Raw genomic sequence first — 20,864 nt, forward strand, 5'->3', positions numbered from 1 at the left:
AAATGTATTCATAACAAAATAAGGAGAATATACTTGTGAAATTACAGTCTGCATTTCTGTAACTAGTCACATGGTTGTAGCTGGTATTTATAACTACCTTCTTCTACTCTCCGCTCTGCATTCCCTTTGACTTCATCAAGCACCTGAGCTGCTTTGCTGACCCAAACCTTCATTTCTGAAAGGTCTGCACCATTAGTAATCCTTCCTGGATGGAGTTGTAGTTCTTCACTGACCTTAATTACAGAGCACGGTAATACTAGGAGACATTCCACAGGATTTCCTGTATTTCATACATACTCTTCCTTACTACCATTGTTGAGTAGTAGTACAGTTCCCTTTGGTAGTCAAGATCATTAACCACAGCCAATACCTTACCTCCCTTGTTTTCCTATTGATTCAGAGGTATGAGGAACCGAAGTAGCCATGTAGCAGTCTTAATTCCAATTAAAGATATCACTGTTGTGTTTCCTGGCAACAGCATTCTTCCCTCTGGGACTAAGACCTCTAGGCCAACAGAACTTAAAGTCAGGAAACAGGAAGCAAAAATTTTGCTAGTGGATCACTTGGGGTAATAGTGAGCGGTGCCACTCCTCTTTCCACCCTTCAATTCCTGGACCCATGAATCTTGGTTATTGGAGAAACAGCATCATATATTGGACGGTCTTCTGGAGAACCTTGCCCCAGCCCTGAGAAACACTGCCACTTAGCCAGCACTGTAGTAGAGTGTTCAAAAGGCCATTCCACCATTCTATCAAGCCAGCAGCTTCAGGATGGTGGGGAACGAGTGAATTCCATGAGCCCAGGGCCACTGCTGCAGTTCTTTTGCTGTGAAGTTAGTTCCTTGATCAGAAGCAATGCTGCGTAGAATACTGTGACGGTGGGTAAGTCATCCTGTCAATCAATGGATGGCAGTTTTGGCAGAAGCATTACATATAGGGAAGGTAAATCTGAACCCAGAGTGTCTATTCCAATAAGGAAAAAACACTGCCCCTTCCTTGACGGAAGTGGTCCAATGTAATCAACCCGCCAGCAGGTAGGTGGCTGATCATCCTGAGAATGGTGCCGTATCCTGGGCTCGGTGTTGGCCTCTGCTGCTGGAAGATTAGGCACTCAGCAGTGGTGCTGCCAGGTTGCTAAGCCCATCCTGCCACCATGATCACTTTATTCATTAGCCCATTTGGTGATAACAGGCATGGCTAGGAAATAGGCTGACTAGTATCCACAAAATGGGTCATCATTTCCACCTGATTATTAAAATTGTCCTCTGTTGAGGCCACCCTTAGTGAACATTCACATGGGACACAAACATCTTCATGTTTCTTGCCCATTCAGAGAGGTCTAGCCACATACTTCTTCCCCAAATAATTTTGTCATCAGTTTTCCATTTACATTCCTTCCAAGTCCCTGATCATCCAGCCAAACCATTGGCTACAGCCCAGAACTGGTATATAATCGTATGTCTGGCTATTTCTCCTTCCAAGCAAATTGCACAGCCAGGTACACTGCCTGAAGTTCTGCCCTTTTAATAGGATTTCCTTTCACCACTATCCTTCAAGGATGTCCAAGAGAGGGGCTGTAGTGCTACTGTGGTACCTGCATACCAGGCAGAATCATCTGTAAACTAGGCCCAAGTCTTCTCTTCCTCTGTCAACTGATTATAGGGAACTCCTTGTGAGTCCATAAATGCAAGCTGAGAGAAGGCACTGTAGTGGTAGTTGGGACTATAGGCATCTATTCCACTTCTTCTTGTAACTTACCTGTGCCTTCAGGGCCTGCTCGGGCCTGATCACAGTTTCCATTTCCATGTGATGATGGAATGTTTCTGTGCAGCCCAATTTTATGACTTGGTGGTCAGAAAACAGTTTATGATCAACAGCTGAGGTTGCAGTATAATTTGGTGGCCTATGGTCAAGTGTTCAGTCTCTACTAAGGCTCTACCAGTAGCTGACCAAAAGTTGTTTTTGAAAAGGAAAATAGTTCTCTTTAGATTACGTCAGGGCCTTTCTCTATAATCCTAATGGCCTGCACCGTGATACACATATGGGGCCTGCCAAAGGCTCCAAACAGCACCCCTATCTGCCACTTCCCACTTCAAGTACCATTGGATCTGCTGGCTTATGTGGCCCAAGTGGAAGAGCAGCTTGCATTGTAGCCTGGACCTGTTGCAGAGCCTTCCCCTGCTCTGGGCCCCATACAAAACTAGCAGCTTTATGGGTCACTTGGCAAATGGGTTGGAGTAACACACTCAAATGCGGAATATGCTGTCTCCAAAATTCAAAGAAGCCCAATAGGCATTGTACCTCTTTCTTAGCTATAGGACTGTCCAGAATCAAAAATTTATCTTTCACCTTAGAAAAGAGTATCTCAACAAGCCCCACACCACTGATCTCCTAGAAATTTCACTGGAAATCGAGATAGATGGCCCCAAAATTTTAGTCGGATTTATTTCCCACCTTCTGACAGCAAATGTCTTACCGATAAGTCTAGAATAGCTGCTACTTCTCACTCACTAGGTCCAATCAGCATCATGTTATCAATGTAATGGACCAGTATGATATCTTGTGAAAGGGAAAGGTGATCAAGATCTATATTATGACATAGGGCTAGAGAGTTGATAGACCCCGGGTAGGTAGGACAGTGAAGGTGTATTGCTGACTTTGCCTGCTGAAACAAACTGCTGCATACCAGGGACCAGAGGATGTGTTAATTTGCTCAAGCAATGAAACCACAACGGGTATGGTAGATGCAATTGGAGTCAGCACCTGGTTAAGCTTAATGTAATCTATGGTTATTCTCCAAAATCCATCTGTCTTCTTTGCAGGCTAAATAGGAGAGTTGAATGAGTATGTGGTGGGAACCACCACCTGTACATCTTTCAAGTCCTTGATGGTGACACTAACCTCTGAATCTCTTTCTCTAAATTAAATCAGAGGAGGTTGGACATTTACAATTTGCTCATCATGGCTATTTTTGGTCTATGTTTTGGCTAACCAACCGAACTGTTAGAGCACTTTTAACTCCTAAGCTGCAGCATTAAATGCAGAATCTCGTCTTAGTGAGCCCATGTCAATACATTTGGCTTGATGCAAGCTTATGTTCCTTCCACTGTTATCCCACACCCTTAATATCCCTTCCCACAGGGCTTCTCTCGATGTCTGCTTATATAAATCAGAGAACTCAATTAGTTCTTTTGGAGTGTAGTTCACCTCACCTTCAGGAATCTGCTTAGACTCAGTCTAGTTATAGGTCTAGAAGCAAAGAAGGATGGTGGGGGTCAGTCCTGAGGAGAATCAGCAGTGTCTTGAGTCCAAGACCATTTCCTCAGGGTTAATTCCCTCAAATTGAGGTGGAAAGGCTGAAACCACCGTGGGTGGAGACAACACTGTGGGTGAGAAGGTCAATTCCACTGGGGTTGGGGAGAAGACTTCTGCTGAGGATGGGGAGGCCAATATCAATGAGGCTGGGAGGCCTCTTGCACGATGAGGACTCATCAGGATTTAGGGGGTCAATGTCCCTAGCTTCAACAGCATATTCCAACACATCCCCATCCCACCTCATAGGGTCTCATTCTTTCCCAATGAATGCCCTCACTTTGACAACAGACACCCTGTGAGGCTAGGAGGTCAACTTGCATTATAAATCAGCCAGGATGATGTTCTCCATGTAATTTTCAGCAATTTCAGCCCTGGGGCTATAGGAGATAAGTCCTTTCTTCAGGGCACACCAGGAAGCCTTTAGGTCATTTACGCTACACTTGACCTGGGAATTCAGATCTCTGAACTTATCTTTTTCTTTCCCCATATTGTCCAGCAACATTAGGAGAAATCAACCAATGTTATTATATTCCTTAGTTTTCCAAAAATGTCATATAGAGTCACGTGGCTCCTTTCTTCCTATAAGTGGTTGATTAGAAGTATCCAAAGCAGATATTTTGCATATCTCTGTAAACAGTTCGTTCCATGGACTATCAGTGCTCTTTTTACTACTGGAAATAGACACAACAGCACCTTTTTTTTTTTTTTTTTGATATGGACCATTTTTTTTTTTTAAGTCTTTATTGAATTTCTTACAATATTGCTTCTGTTTTATGTTTTGGTTTTTTGGCCACGAGGCATGTGGGATCTTAGCTCCCTGACCAGGGATCGAATAAATGCACACCCCTGCATTGGAAGGCAAAGTCTTAACCACTGGACCACCAGGGAAGTCCCCGAGTCAATAGCATCTTTAAACTTAATCAGATTACAAAGCCAGTTCCAGGAATCCCAAAACCAATTCAGAAAACTCATCCTTTAAGTCCCCAAAACTGTATTAGTCAGTTAGTCAGGGTTCTCCAGAGAAACAGAATAGGAGATTATATATATATATATATATATAGAGAGAGAGAGAGAGAGAGAGAGACATGAGATTTATTATAGGAATTGGCTCATGTGGTTATGGAGGCCAAGAAATCCCATGATCTGCCATCTACAAACTGGAGAACCAGGAAAGCTGATGATGAATTCCGCCCAAGTCTGAAAGTCTAGAATGGGAATTGGGTTGGTGACAGTATAAGTCCCAGTCTGAAAAGCAGGAGTGCCAATGTCTGAAAGCAGGAGAAAATAGAAGTCTCAAATCAAGCACAGAGCAAATTCAATCTTCCTCTGTCCTTTTATTCTATTCAGGAGCTCAGTGGATTAGATGCTGCCCACCAGCATCCTTGAGAGTGGCCTTTACTCAGTCTTCTGACTCAGATGCTAATCTCTTCCAGAGACTCCCTCACAGAAATGGTCAGAAATAATGTTTTAATCAGCTATCTGGGCATCCCTTAGCCCAGTTAAGGTGACACATAAAATTAAAAGTCACAAAAATTATAATATTTTATAAATCTTAATATAACTTCAATACACATAAAGCAAATATTGTCAGAAAAAAATTAGAAAAATCAACAAATATAGTGAGGGATTTGAAAAATATGATGAAAACACATGACCTACCTCATATAGAGAACAGTATACCCAACCTCTGCAAAATACACATTTTAAATATGTATAAAAGATTTAGGGCTTCCCTGGTGGCGCAGTGGTTGAGAATCTGCCTGCCATTGCAGGGGACACGGGCTCGAGTCCTGGTCTGGGAAGATCCCACATGCCATGGAGCAACTGGGCCCATGAGCCACAATTACTGAGCCTGCGCGTCTGGAGCCTGTGCTCCACAACAAGAGAGTCTGCGATAGTGAGAGGCCCGCGCACCGCGATGAAGAGTGGCCCCCGCTTGCCGCAACTAGAGAAAGCCCTCGCACAGAAACAAAGACCCAACACAGCCATAAATAAATAAATAAAATAAAATTTTAAAAGTCTTTAAAAAAAAAAAAGATTTAATGATATATACCACATGCTTAGGTATAACTCTTAACCAATTTCTCATGACCGAAATATTTCAGATTATGTTCTCTAATGAAAGTTAATTTAAGACAAATATATTATAAAAATATAAAAATCCCCAAATATTTGATATAATACTTTTCTAATTAATCCATGGATCAAAGAGGAAAATTCAATGAAAATTAAAATAGTCTTTCGTACATACTATAAAAATACTAAAGAAAAATGCATGACATAGGTAGGTCTTGCTTAGCGGGAATCTAAGCCATCTGAAAACTGTTGACACAAATAATCAATAATGACTCTATAATAAGGAATAGAGGGGGAAAGGGGTGGGGTGGGAGGAATTGGGAGACTGGGACTGACACACATACATTGATACTATGTATAAAATAGACAACTGATGGGAACATACTGTATAGCACAGGGAATTCCACCTTATGCACTGTGGTAATCTAAATGAGAGGGAAGTCCAAAAGGGAGGGGATATCTGTATGTGTATGGCTGATTCATTTTGTTGTGCAGTGGACGCTAACACAACATTGTAAAGCAACCATACTCCACTAAAAATTAATAAATAAAAAAAAAAGGAATCTGAATACACTAAAGCGGGTATACAGCTTTCAAAGAGGAGAAGCAGTAACAAGAGCAACACTGGATTCAACTCCTATCTGAGTAAATGCCACTGGGACAAGTCACAGGCTAGCTGAAGTTTAGGAGCTCTGCAAGGAAGGAGGAAGGTAAGACTGTTGGGTTGGGGAGGAGATTCAGGTCAACCTGAAGAGCAGAAAGGAAAAGCGATGCTCTCTATCCTGCGGTCATGAGGCACACCTGGCAGGCCCTCAGGGCTTTATGGGGTGAGGGTCTTCGGCTGCTTTTACCTGATTCAGAGCCTTTTCTGGATTCAAGTTAGAGTAGATAGGTTGGAAGTTGGAACTGAAAATACAGAGAAAACACCAGATATAATTCAGGTGATTCAGGTGCAGATGATTTATTATTTCATAATTTAAACCCTCAGCAGTGACAACAGAGGCGAGGGAGAAATATGTTTTTTTCCTTCTTGGTTTAGGCCAGTTTCTGGTGATTTATTTGGTACCATCCTCTCTTCAGGCCAAGATTGTTAGAGACTGTTACTGTGAGGGAAAACAAGACAAAGCACAACACAAAATACCAGTGTTATTATTATTTTTTTTTTGAGCCCACATATTTCTTTTTTTTTTTTTCTTAGTCTTCTACTAGAGTGGCTTCCTAAAATATCCTAAGTGTTTATCTATTTTTGGTAACTATTTAGGTCAATAAAGCAAAGTGCCTTTAAATTTCCATTCTAAGTATATAAACTGATTTTAGCTTAGAATAAAAAAGAAAAATTGTGATATTTCTGAGTACAATCACATGTTATAAAAGATAAAAACACCAACATATAGGCACACACACGTCTGTACATCTATATATATTGAAATATTTTAAAATGATCATCCTAGGTGCTAAGATTAATGATGATTATTTTTTTATTCTTTTGAATATTTTTAAATGAATGTTTATTACTTGTACTACTATAATAAGAAGCAGAATGATTCACACACTCACAAGCACGTGCAATTTATTGAATAAATCAAGAGAGGAGAGTCAAGGCAAGATTTGGGTATCCCAAGCTCTCTGGACCAAAAAGAATCTTACTGTCATTAAAATCTAAAATAATCCTTCAGAATTATGAATAATGAAAACAGTTAAGCATAAAATAAAGTCAAAATGTTTGTTGTAAACCTCAGCAGAAAACTGAAAACGATAAAATGTTTTTGGAACCAAGAAAATAATGTTTAAAAAACAGGAATTTATTAACATTAGGCTAGGTCTAAACTCCCAACTTACATAACAGAAAAATCAGTGGAGAGAGAGATGGGAGAAGGTAAACGTACTCTAAGCATCCCTCATACTAAAGGAAGTCTCAAAAATGCTTCTAATCCCTTACTTTTATATTACATATATTTCTTTCTATGCCATACTCATTTAAGAAACAGCTCATTACTAAGTGACACAGTGGAAAATAAAGAAAATTCAATGCGATAGTGAAAGAAAGTAAAATTTAAGATATGTTATGACTCAGAAAGCACATCACTCAAATGTACAAATGACTAAAAATAACTAACTTATGAAGGTTACAACTTGATACAAATGGATTGGTGGTGATCATTACAACCAGGTAATTTGGCAGTAGATATCAAAAAGCAAGAATGTAAATATTATATTTACGCTTTGATCAATCTCTCTTCTAGGGATTTTTCCTGAGGCTATAATTTATATAGCCTTTATAATTTATTAATTATTTAGCCTATTATAATTTATATAATATAAGGATGTTTATTACAGGGTATTCATAATACAGAAAAACTGGAAGTAGTTTACATATTCATAATAATGGATTTTTTTAAATGTTATTTTTCATTTTTAAGTTGAATACTATTTGTCACAAAATGATGATATAGGCCTAGATTTTAGGATATAAAAGTTTCCCATAACAGTCTCTAAGTAAAAAAAAAAGTATAAGTAAGTAATTTTATGTTTATTCTTTAGAAAAATTTTTTAAGAATATATACATCTATATTGTTAATGGAACTTTTCTTTGGGTATTGTGATTATGAGAAATTTATTTTTAATTCATATACATACCTAGGTATTTTAGATATTTTAATAAATACTTGATAATCATTAAAAATCAGAAAGATGCTTTTTGAAAATAAAAAGATCTATATTTTAATTAATTGTTAGTTCTAAAGTTTACCTGGTTATTCCTACTTTCCTTTCATATGAATTTCAGAATCTTTTTCTCAATTTTTCCTACCCTTTTATATAAAAAATATTTAGTGAGTTTATGTTAAATATACAGAAGCTTACCTATATACAGATTATTGATATTTGAAAAGAAAAGAATAAGATTTAAAGTTAAAAGTATAAAAAAAGAAGTAAAGACAAGCAGATTCAAATTAAATGGAAAAGGAAAAAATATTTTAGGTAATTAGACTCAAAATTTATGGAAAATCTCCTTTGCAAAATTCTAGGAAATAAAAGTTTAGTTATAATATAAAGTAAATATAAAATGTAAGTATGATAGTTTTAAAAATGAAAATTAAAGTTATAAACTTAATTGAAACCTGATAGCTTTAGAAGATGCTGAACTGTTATAAAAGTATTAAAGTAATAAAATATATGCTCCTGCCTGCAGTGTGTGAGAGTCCTTGTTGCTTGATATTCTAACCAACACTTGAGGTTGCCTGTTCTTTTAATTTTAGCCACTCTTATAGGTGTGTAGGGGACACTCGTTTTTATTTTAATTTGTCTATTTCTGATGATTAATGATGTTGAGCAATTTTTCATGTTTTGAGCTCCTTTGATATCATCTTCTGTGAAGCGTTGTTTCAAATATGTTGCCTATTAGGCTTTCCCGCGTTTTGTTACTGGTTTGCAGGGATTCTGTATATATTCTGAGTATGAGTCCTTTATTGGAAATATGTATTACAGACATCTTCTCCCACATTGTGGCTTCCCTTTTCCCTTTCATAAGGGTGTCTTTTGTGAAGCAAAACTTCCTCAAGGTTTAAAATTTTTTTCTACTGTTCTTAAGAACACTTAGATGAGATCTACTCTCTTAACAAAAATTTAAGCATACAACATTTTTAACAATAGGGACAACGTTGTACAGCAGATCTCTAGATTTTGCACAATTGAGACTTCATTCTCATTGATTAGCAACATCCCACTTTCCTGTCATCCCAGCCTGAGGCAACAACCATTCTACTCTCAGTTCTATGAGCGTCACTATTTGAGATATCTTAAGTGGAATCATGCAGTTATTTGTCCTTCTGTGACTGGCCTATTTCACTCAGCATAATGTCCTCAAGGTTCATCTATGTTGTCACAGATGCAGGACTTCCTTCTTTTTTATGGCTGAACAACATTCCATTATATGTATATACCACATTTTCTTTATCCATTCATCCAATGATGGACATTTAGCTTGTATCCACATCTTGGTTATTGTAAGTAGTGCTTCAATGAACACGAAAATGCTAATACTGATTTGAGTTCCTGATTTCAATTCTTCTGGAAAAATATCCAGAAGTAGGATTGCTGGGTCATACAGTAGTTCTATTTTTAATTTTTTGAGGAATCTCCAACAGTTTTGCACAGTGGCCACAATATCTTGCATTCCCACCAACATTGTACAATGATTCCAATTTCTCCACATCCTTGCCAACACTTGTTGACTTTTGTGGGTTTTTTTTAATAATAGCCATTCTAACAGGTAATACCTCATGTGGTTTTGATTTGAATTTCCCTGATGATTAGTGATCTGAGCTACCTCTTCCTATATCTGTTGGCTCTAAGTATGGTATTTTGGGAGAAGCATCTATTCAAGTCTTCAGCCCATTTTAAAATCAGGTTTTATTTTCTTTTTTGTTTCGATGGTAGGAGTACCTTATGTGTTTTGGTTATTAACCCTTTTTCTGATACATGGTTTACAAATATTTTCTCCCATTCCATAGGTTGCTCTTTCACTCTATTAAATGTTTCCCTTGCTGTGCAGAAGCTTTTTAGTTTGATGGAGCCCCACTTGTCTATTTTTTGCTTTTGTTGCTTGTACTTTTGGTATCAACCCAAAAATTCATTGCGAAGAACAATGATATGAAGTTTCCCCCCTATGTTTTCTTCTAGGAGTTTTACACTTTGGGGTCACTTTTAATCCACTTTGAGTTGATTTTTGTGTATGATGTAAGGGTTCAATTTCATTCTTTTGCATGCGGCTATCCAGTTTTCCCACCACCATGTCCCACTGCATATTCTTGGTACCCTTTCAAAGATAATTTGACCATCTATGTGGGGATTGAATCCTGGGCTCTCTATTCTGTTCCACTGGTCTTTATCTGTCTTTATAACAGTACCATACTGTTTTAATTACAGTAGATTTGCAATATATTTTAAAATCAGGACATATGATGCATCCAGCTTTGTTCCTTCTCAAAATGTTTTGGCTATTGAGGGTCCTCTGTGGTTCCACATAAATTTTAGAATTTTTTTTAATAGTTCTGTGAAAAATGCCATTGGAATTTTGACAAGGGTTTCATTGAATTTGTAGATAACTTTGAGTAGTATGGATATTTTAACAATATTAATTGTTTCAGTCCATGAACACAGGATGTCTTTCCATTTCTTTCACTGCTTTCTTGTAGTTATCAGTACATGAGTCTTTCACATTCTTAGTTAAGTTTATTCCTAAGTATTTTATTTTTTGATCCAATTATCTATGGGATTGTTTTCTGAACTTCATTTTAAGATAGTTTAGTTTTAGTATATAGAAATGTAACTGATTATTGTACATTGATTTTGTAGCTGGCAGTTTTACTAATCTTGTTTATTAGTTCTAATACTTTTTTGTGGAATCTTTAGGGTTTTTTATGTGTAAGAACGTGACATCTGAAAACAAAAACAACTTCACTTCTTCCTTTCTGATGTAGATGTCTTTTGTCGCCTAATTGCTCTGGCTAATACTTCCAGTACTAGGTTGAATACATATGGTGCCAGTGGGCATTCTCACCTTGTCCCTGATGTTAGAGGAAATGCTTCAACGTTTTCACTTTGACTATGATGTTTGCGGTGAGCTTCTCATATATGGCCTTTATCATGTTGTAAATTCCTTCTATTCTTAATTTGTGGAAAGAATATATCAGAAAAACATTTTGAATTTTGCCAAACGTTTTTTCTATATCTATTGAGACGATCTTGTCATTTTCATTCTTCATTCTGTTAATGTGGTGGGTGTATCACACTGATTAATTTTCATATGTTGAACCATCCTTGCACTCCCATGATATCACTTTCTCATGGTGTATGATCCTTTTCATGTGCTGTTGAACTTGGTTTGCTAGTATTTTGTTGAGAATTTTTGCATCTATATTCATCACAGATATTAGCTTGTAGTTTCCTTTTTCTGTAGTGTCCTTATCAGTTTTGGTATCAGAGTAATGCTGGCCTCATAAAATGAGTTTGTAAGTGTTACCTCCTTTTCTACTTTTTGGAAGAATTTTAGAAATATTGGCTTTAATTCATCTTTAAATGTTTGGTAGAATTCACCAGTAAAGCCAATCTGTCCTGGGCTTTTCTGTGTTGGGAGGGTTTTAGTTACTGTTTCAGTCTCCTTAACTAGTTTTTAATCTGCTCTATTTCTTCATGATTTAATCTTGGCAGGTTGTATGTTTCCAGGAATATATTCATTTCTTTTTGGTTCTTCAGTTTCTTAGCATACAAATATTCACAGTAATCTTTCATGAACTATAAACTATAAAAAGATTATTTGTGTAGTATCATTTGTAACGTCTCCCCTCTTATTTCTGGTTTTATTTATATTAGTCTTCTCTCTTTTTGTGTTAGATAGTCTAGCTAAAGATTTATTTCTTTATTTCTTTTTTCAAAAAACATGCTTACTTTTGTTGATGTTTAAAATTGCTTTTTTCTTCTTCATTTTGTTCATATCTCCTCTAACTTCTACTATTTCCTTCCTTTCACTTACTTTGGGCTTAGTTTGTTCTTTTCTTCATTCCTTGATGTGTAAAGTTTGGTTGTTATTTGAGACCTTATGACAGTAAAATGAATGAAAACTCCAAGGCTCTATCTTATTAGCAATAATTTTTTTCTGAGATAACATTATAACTATAAGCACATCTGACATTTTTATAATATCAGTCCTCTTTTTACGTGGCAGTAAAATGTCATCAACATATAAGTGTTGCTTACCAAACCTCAAAAAAAAAAGAATCCTAAAATTTATGTGGTCATAAATGCTCGTGTGGGTGCACAAAAATCACTCCTTTGGTGTAGGTCAGGGAGGAGAGGTTGAGACATAATGAAATCAAGTTTTATTGTTTAGTATTATAAAATCACCTACAATGGGAACCATAAAGAATATTATTAACAAATGTTTTGGTTTCAAGCTAACAATTTTTAAGTGCTCATTCAACAATGATCAAAAGATGTGATGCCAAGTGGTTAATCAATCACTCATTCTACACTCACCTTACACTGAGTGACAACTCGCTGTTACTGCTGCTTTCTTCCGACACAGATCTATAACATTGATAAAGTTTATTTTAAATAAGTGGGGAAATTAAAAAATGTTGAACAATTAAGTGACTATTTGAACAAAAAATGTTCTTCAAAGAAACAGAGTGATTCACTACATAAAATGTCTCCTTCCAGCAAAATAAAACAAATAAAACTGGTACCATCTCAATATTAGAACAAATGCCATCAGCCACCTTGCTTTGTCAACAAAATCCTCTCATCCTCATTTTACATTTACTCAATTTTTACAGATAGGCCCCCTGATTCTATGATATCACTAACTCCTCAGGCCAAATTAAACCAAAACCGTAAAGTAGCAGTCAAAAATTTCAGTTAATTTTTCCATATATTTCTACAGATTTCTTTCATCCTCTCATAACATACTCAGATTTTCTCTTCATATCACTTCTTGGAAGGTAAAACTAGAGGTAAATACCTCTCTGGAAGAATACAGTAAATTATGAATAAGGGGCTCAATAATGATGTTTAAATAGTTGTGTAACTGATTACAGATAATATGATGATTTCACTCATTAATTTGGTGTACCCAAAAGTTTATGATACATTGGAAAGCTATTATCTCACATTTTATAGAGTTATAGAGAATAATTTTAAGAACATAAAGATTAAATCCCTTGCTCAAGATATCATAATTAGCAAGATATGCAAGATTTAGGAGTTGAAACCAGGTTTTCTGAGGCTAAATATAATTTTCTCCCCACTTCATGATGCTTCCTCCTGTCTCCTAACCTGATTAGTATGAATTACACATGTAATTTCTAGTTGAGAAATGACTGGACAAATCAGCAATAATTAGGAAAATAAATATTATGCAGGCAGGTTCATAGATATTATCTCTAGTTGAGTGGGGTGTTCTGATAAAGTTATTTACCACTGGTCTGAGGATCTATATCTTAAATTTTTATTTATTTATTTACTTTTTAAATGCAGTGTTATTCTCATGAAGTTCATGGACAATATGACTATTTAGACAGAGTCAGTGGATTAAGAGGCTGAATAAACCTCCACAATACCCTTGGCACCCATATCTCCTCCTCAAGTGATACTGGTGGTAAAACGAATGGTTTTAGTAATGAGTAAAACCATTGAAAACATGAAAACACCAAGCTAGTTTGAAATGTATCCCTGGGCCATCCTCCTATTGTTTTACCTACAGTCTTAGCTTATTCCTGATGAAACTTGACTACTTCTTTCTTGACTTACTTAATTTAATAAGAATTAAAACATATATACCTCTCACTTTCAGGTTCTCCTCTGTAGCATAGCTCCCTTATTTTACTCTGCCTTATTATAACAGCAATAGTAATGATGAACACAGGTAGAGAAATGTAGAAAATGAGTTGAAATCTGTGTTTTGGATGACTGTGAGATCTCTCCGGCAAAAGCTTTTTACCTAGAATGGAAAGCAACCATTTCAAATTATGTCAGAGATTTTATTAACCAAATCAAAAGGTGGAGGGGTATCATTACCAACAATATTCCCCAAAACTAAACATTTCATTCACATAGACTGTGAATATAATAAAATCTGAAAACCTAAACTAATATATAAAATAGGCTGTTACTAGAGCTTTACTGATGTTTTTGAGTTTTCAAACTTCCACCATATGGTGATTTCCTTGATTGAAGGTAATGTTCTTTCATGGACCACATATTTAATACTTGCAAATATTTCTTCAATTCTGTTCTGATACAGGGTTTCCGAGGCTCAAACATGTATATCACAAAGAGTATTGGATTGTACCTGCATGTGAGAATTCAATCTGGGGTATCTGGCATTTAATTTCTCTTACATTACTACAATTTTTTTCCTAAAAATTAAAAATCAGTAGTCTCTAAATAACTTATTTAAGTTCGTTAATCAAATATGTCAAATATGCAGCAATAGGAAATTGTTAAAATGGCTCTAGAATTATTTTATAGAATGCATGGCTAAGTTTGGCTTTGACCCACTTCTGACTGACTAGTGCTAATATCTACATTTTCCTCATCTGTTCTTGTAGATTCTCAGCTGACATCTGCATTCACCTTTCCGGATTCATAATGTATCGAGTTCTGCTCTCTCCACAATTTGTTGGTATGCTTCCTTTTATTTGATATGAACTGTGACTCTATCACTTCTTTGCCACACTGGAGGAGCTGAGAGTTGGAAGAGCAACTCCCCAGCTACAGTGTGGATGATCGCTGAGGCTCAAAATACTCCTCTTACTACTGTCCCAGCACTTCTCCCTTTCCCCCCATGTGTTTGTTTTAAGCGAGTTCAAAGTAGGAGCAACATTTTCTTTTTCAGTCAGCTTTGTGCATGTGCTTGGGGTTCCCAGTATCTTCGAGACAAAGATTACATGATATTTGTAATTAGAAAACAAGTGAATCAGATGAAGAGATCAGCCTCTCTGGCCATATACTGCAGATTGATTCTCAGCTACGTGTATAGTCTTCCGGGTAATCAGTGATACCACATGGGTTATTTGAAAATGAATGTAATATATGCCCAGGTGGCCTTGGAAGTCTAAGTAGGAAAAATTGGTCTCACTTCTTTCACTTACACTGTCTAGTTTTAACAAGCACTACTTATTTATAACAGTCAACAAAGAATATTTTCTACTAACTCTCCTCTCAGTTTGGTGATCTTCATTAAATTAATTACTCAGAGTCCCCATTTCCCATTGGTTAAACTAGTCCCCAATAATCTGCCTCAAGGCTTCTACCTCCTTCTAAAGATGCCTCAGGGAATCATCCAGTCATTTAACTTTTATTCATGGTTTTTCACCTCCTTCCTTTTATGACCCCAAAGTGTCTTAGCCTTTATGACTCAAGCGTTTAACTGTCATATCAAACTCCCCAAAACATAGATCTTACCCATACCAAACTTTATGGGTAAATATCAGGTATAGAAATAAAAGATTTTCCCCTGGATCCAGCATGCATCAGCGGCAGCTCCCAAAGCTTCCCTATCCTCCACCCTGTGCCATATTCAGATTGAGTACAGAAAACACAGATGGAGAGCTTTGTGTAAAGTAGACACAAGATTGCTCGTAAATAGTCATTTCACTTTTGCACTGTTAGTTACACAGTTTACATGATTACCCAGTTTCTCCAGCCAGCTATTCTACCATAAATCAGTAACTCCAGGTTTATTTAGAATAATCTATGTATACGGATGAGTATATCCTGCCAAAAATATTTTATAGAGAGGGACTCCTGTTATCTTTCTCTAGCAAACACTGTTCATACATGTAACAGTTAATTTTATGTATCTGTTTGACTGGGCCACGATGGCCTCAGATTATTTGGTCAAATATTATTCTGGGTGTTTCTATGGGGTGTTTTTAAATGAGATTAACATTTAAATCAGTAGACTGAGTAAAGAAAGCAGTAGCTTTCTTTAATGTGGGTGGGCCTCATCCTGGAGGCCTTAATAAAACAAAAACACTGACCCTCCAGTGGATATGGGAAGATTCTTCCTGCCTGAGGTACCCAAACTGAGACACCAGCTTTTCCTGACCTTCAAGCCTGCTGCCCTTCACATAAAAACTGCACCATCGGCTCTCCTGGGGCTGCAGTTTACTGACTCACTCTGCACATCTTGGGATTTGTCAGCCTCCGTAATCACATGAGCCAATCAATTCCTTCTAAAACATCTCTCTCTCTCTCTCTCTCTCTCTCTCTCTCCATACTATTGATCCTGTTTCTCTGGAGAATTTTGATTTTGGTACCAAGAAGCAGGGTGTTGTTATAACAAATACCTAAATATGTGGAAATGGCTTTGGGACTCGTAATGGGTAGTGGCTAGAGGAATTTTGAGGCACATTTTAGAAAACTCCTAGATTAATCTGAAGAGACTGTTGGTAGAAACATGGATGGTGAAAGCAACTCTGGTGAGGGCTCAGGGAGAAAAGAGGAGAGCAGGAGAGAAAGCCTACATCTTCTTAGAGAGTACAAAGATAATCATGAACAGAATGGTGGTAGAAATATTTACATGAAAGTTGTCTCTGGTGAGATTTTAGACAGAAAAGGACAATGATTAAGAAAAGGCAACTCCTGCTGTAAAGTGGCAAAAAACTTGGCTAAATTGTAACCTCGTGTTTTATGGAAGATAGAACTTGTGAGCCACGAAACTGGATAATTAGCTGAGAAGATTTCTAAGCAAAATGTTGAAGATGTAGTCTGGGTACTCCTGACTGCTTATAGTAATATGTGAGACGAGGAGATAAATTGAAGAAGTAAGCGTTACACAGGGAGGTACCAGAACTTAAAGATTTGGAGAATTCTCAGTCTATCCATATTGCAAAAAATGGGAAACATATTTTAGAGAGAACATACCAAAAGTGTGGATGGAAAAATCATCTGATAAAGAGACTGTGCATGCGAACCACCTCAGGAAAAGTCAGGAATAAGGATGAGATTACACCAGCAGAAACATTGCCAGGTTGGACCAAAGGGAACAGCACGGGGTAATAGAGCTATGTGGCTGCCAATATACTTTATCCTTCAAGAAAAGAGAAGGATGGGAAGGTGATTCAGAGATCATCAAGGCTTCCTCCCCCATCACAGGTCCAGGAGCTGTCCCCTCCTCGGTTTTGACCAGCCAAGCTCCCCCGCCCAGTGGTTGAGAGGGGCAGGGCTACTCCAAAGAGCAGTATGGATGGGGCCTCTATCCAGAGCTGAAGGAGTGGGGTAGACTCTACTGTAGGCTCTGGGGTTATGCTGCTACCTCAATGGGCCTGGAGGGCAGAACATCAAACCTAAGAGGATTATCCTCCAACCTTAAAATCGAATTGACTTTGCCTTGCTAGGTTTTATTTGTATTTACTGGGATCTGTCACCCCTTTCTTCTTTCCAATTTCTCCCTTTAGGAACAAGAATGTCTATCCTATGCCTGTCTCACCTTTGTTTTTTGGAAGCACATAACTTGTCTGATTTCACACGTTCATAAATGGAGAGGGATTTTGCCTCAAGATGAATCATACCTCAAGTCGCACCCATTCCTGATTTAGATGATATTTAGAAGGGACGCTGTATTTGGAATTTGTACTGAAACGGGTTAAGACTTTTGGAGCTACTGAGATGGGGTGGACGCATTCTGCATAAAAGGAGGACATGAATTTGGGGGGCCATACGATGGAATGTTATGGATTGAATAGTGTTCCCCCAAATTCATATGCTGAATTGAATTCCTAAACCCCAGTGTGATGGTATTTGGAAATGAGGCCTTTGGGAAGTAATTAGGGTTGAGATCATAAGGGTGGGGTCCTAATCTGATAGAACTGATGTTCTTATAAGAGGATGAGGAGACACCAGAGAGCTTTCTCTCTGCACACACACAGAGGACTCAGCGAGAAGGCAGCCATCTGCAAGCCAGGAAGAGAGCTCTCACCAGAAACCGAATTTGCCAGCACCTTGATCATGGGTTCCCAGCCTCCACAGCTGTGAGAGAATAAATTTCTATTGTTTAAGATACCCAGTCTGTGGCATTTTGTTATGGCAACCAAGCAGACTAATAGTGTATTTTCATGAAAGAATGGATGAGGTCATTTATTCCCTAGGCCATCCATTGAAGGGAGAACTAGCTGTGGAACACCAAACAAACAAGTGATTACCAGTGGAGAGTGGGAAGGGGGGACGGGAAAGGGATGAAAAGGTACAAACTTCTATGTAGAAAATAAGCTACAAGGTTATATTTGTACAGCACAGGGAATATAGCCAATATCCTAATAACATTAAATGGACTATAATCTATAAAAACTTTGAATCACTACGCTGTAAGTGAAACTAATACATTGTAAATTGACTGTACTTCAAAAAAACTTTCCTTCCTAGCAATATTCATTACCTAATAGTCTAGAGAACTTCAGGCTAGAAGACAAGATGGTTTAGTATTAGAAAATCTTCAAAGGCAATATAAGACACAATATAATCAGTTCAATAGATGCCTTCCACATATCTAATAAAGCCCAAAATACATTCCTGATTTTAAATAAAATTGGGAGAGATAAGTATTTTCTCAACAAGATAAATATTGAATCAAAAGGAGCAGCCTTTTCATGAGACAATATTAGAAGTATTCCTAAGAAGTAATGATCGCCTCTTTCACGATGATTTCCTGCTATTCTGAATGGATTACCCAATACAATTATGAAATGAGAGAGAGAGAGAAGGTGAAATTAACTGAAGAAGAGGAAAGGAAGGAAAATTATTATTAAAAAGCTGCGGCAAAATTATTATTAATTTCAGTTCATATCATTTAAAAAATATCAACCCCCTAAAAAAATCAACTAAAAGTCTTTTGAAAATGATGATAGTCCATTGATAAAATATATGCACAAAAATCAGGTTTCCTATAATTAAAAATAGCAATTTAAAATACAACAGATCTTCTGATAACAATGTTCAACAAAATGATGATATTCTTACAAATTAAACTGGTAATTTTTGATCCATAGATCCTGCTATATCCATAGAGAGATCAAAACCACAATGAGTTATCACTTTACACTCATTAGGTTGGTTACTATAAAAAGAAGAGTTGGTGAGGATATGGAGAAATTGGAAAACTCATTGACGAGAATGTAAAATGATTCAGCCTCTATGAAAAAGAGTTTGGTTGTTCCTCAGAAAGTTAAATATAGAATTACTATATTATCCAGCAATTCCACATTTAGGTGTATACTCAAAGTATTGAAAGCATGGACTCACACAGATATTTGTACACCCATGTTCACAGCATCATTATCCACAATAGTCAAAAGGTGGAAGTAAGCCAAGTATCCATCAACAGATCAATGGATAAACCAAATGTGATGTATACATGCAATCGAATATTACATGGCCTTAAAATGGAACAAAATTTTGACATGCTACAACATGGGTGAACTTTGAAGACATTATGTTAAGTGAAATAAACCATAAATAAAAGGACAAATAATGTATAATTCCACTTTTATAAGGTATGTGAAAGTGGTCAAATTCATAGAAACAGAAAATAGAATGGTGGCCTCCAGGGGTTGAGGAAGAGAGGAATGGGGAGTTATCATTTAATGAATACAGAGTTCCAGTTTTGCAAGATGAAAGAGTTCTGGAGATGGATGGTGGGTTTACAACAATGTACACCAATATATTTAATGCCACTGATTCGTACATTTAATAATGGTTAAAATGGTAAATTTTATGTTATGCATATTTAACAATTAAACATATACATATAAAAATGTATATGTGTTAGAAAAGGTCAAAAATATCACTAGAAGTGTCAAGGGTAATGAAAGAAAAATATGCACAATAATTATAAATTTCCTACAACCATAAGATAAATGGGAAGCCTCATGAAATTAAAGAAATGCGAGTGGAATTTTTTTTACTATTGGTTTGTCATAGATTTAAAAGGTTGATAATAACACCTGAAAGTCAATAATAATATATAATATTAGTAGTGGTTAACTTCTGGGGTTAAGATTATATAAAAATTATTAAAAGAAAGATTATAAGATTAAATAAACTTGATGTATAAATTTTATATATCAAGTAGACAAGTTAACAAAAATATATGAAGATTTAGATTCTAGAATATGCAAACAAGTTAACTCATACACACAATCACATATATATTTAATTATATTTAATTATGTACATATGTTTTATCTATGTATGTAATGCTGTAAAAACAGATTATACGTTCTTTGAAAATATCCATGAACTATTAACAAAAGTCAATAATGTACTGGTTACAAATAAGGCCAGGATAAATTCCATAATTTGAGGTTTTTCCAGGCCATATTCTGTTAACATAAGTCAGTGATATTCAAAATAAATAAAATGAGGATATAAAGCAAACTTGGATTCCTTGGGATCACCTTGCCTCTCAAACTCTTTATGCCCCCAAATGCATTCAGCATCACAAGGGCTTCTCCCACATTGAGTCCAGGCCCATCAGCAGCCCAGGGCTTCCTTGACTGGGTACAGGGCCCCAGGGAGATAATTTGGGCACAGAACAGGCAGTCAGCTGGCATACCAGCCCAGGGCTTTTGGGGTAGACCTACAGGCCCCAGAATAGAAGGGATGAATACAGCCTACAGCAGCTAACTAAAAGAAACTAGTTGTATTGGAAGGTTTCCTCTGAGCCCAGGCTCAGGTGCAACCACAGTACTGCCATTTGGACCTAAAGTGGCCTAGGGTAACTAACCATGATTGTTGGCCTGGCACTGTTCCAAGTGTTGTAAGGAAAGCCTTATGTACCGGGGCATCCATTAACAGGATGGGAAATTTTCTGATTCTTAGAAACTGGCTTGGAAGTTTGGAAGGAAAAAACAAAATTCATACAGAAGCTTAAAAAAAATACCCAGGAACTAAAAGCAACATTGTTTTGGTGTCAAG

General features: G+C 36.8%; 1 protein-coding gene across 1 annotated transcript in view; it reads right to left on the reverse strand.

Annotated features, from left to right (window-relative positions):
- Positions 1 to 388: 388 nt before the first annotated feature.
- LOC132356533 (disintegrin and metalloproteinase domain-containing protein 5-like) overlaps positions 389 to 20,864 on the reverse strand; it is a 152,673-nt gene continuing 132,197 nt past the window's right edge. Inside the window, exons 19-22 of the mRNA XM_059909383.1 lie at positions 13,728 to 13,887; positions 12,426 to 12,476; positions 6,242 to 6,296; positions 389 to 502 (exon numbers count right to left, since the gene is read on the reverse strand). Coding sequence (XP_059765366.1) covers positions 389 to 502; positions 6,242 to 6,296; positions 12,426 to 12,476; positions 13,728 to 13,887 — 380 coding nt within the window. The remainder of the gene's footprint in view (positions 503 to 6,241; positions 6,297 to 12,425; positions 12,477 to 13,727; positions 13,888 to 20,864) is intronic.

This window comes from Balaenoptera ricei, chromosome 21 (assembly GCF_028023285.1).
Source record: "Balaenoptera ricei isolate mBalRic1 chromosome 21, mBalRic1.hap2, whole genome shotgun sequence".
Taxonomy (NCBI): domain Eukaryota; kingdom Metazoa; phylum Chordata; class Mammalia; order Artiodactyla; family Balaenopteridae; genus Balaenoptera; species Balaenoptera ricei.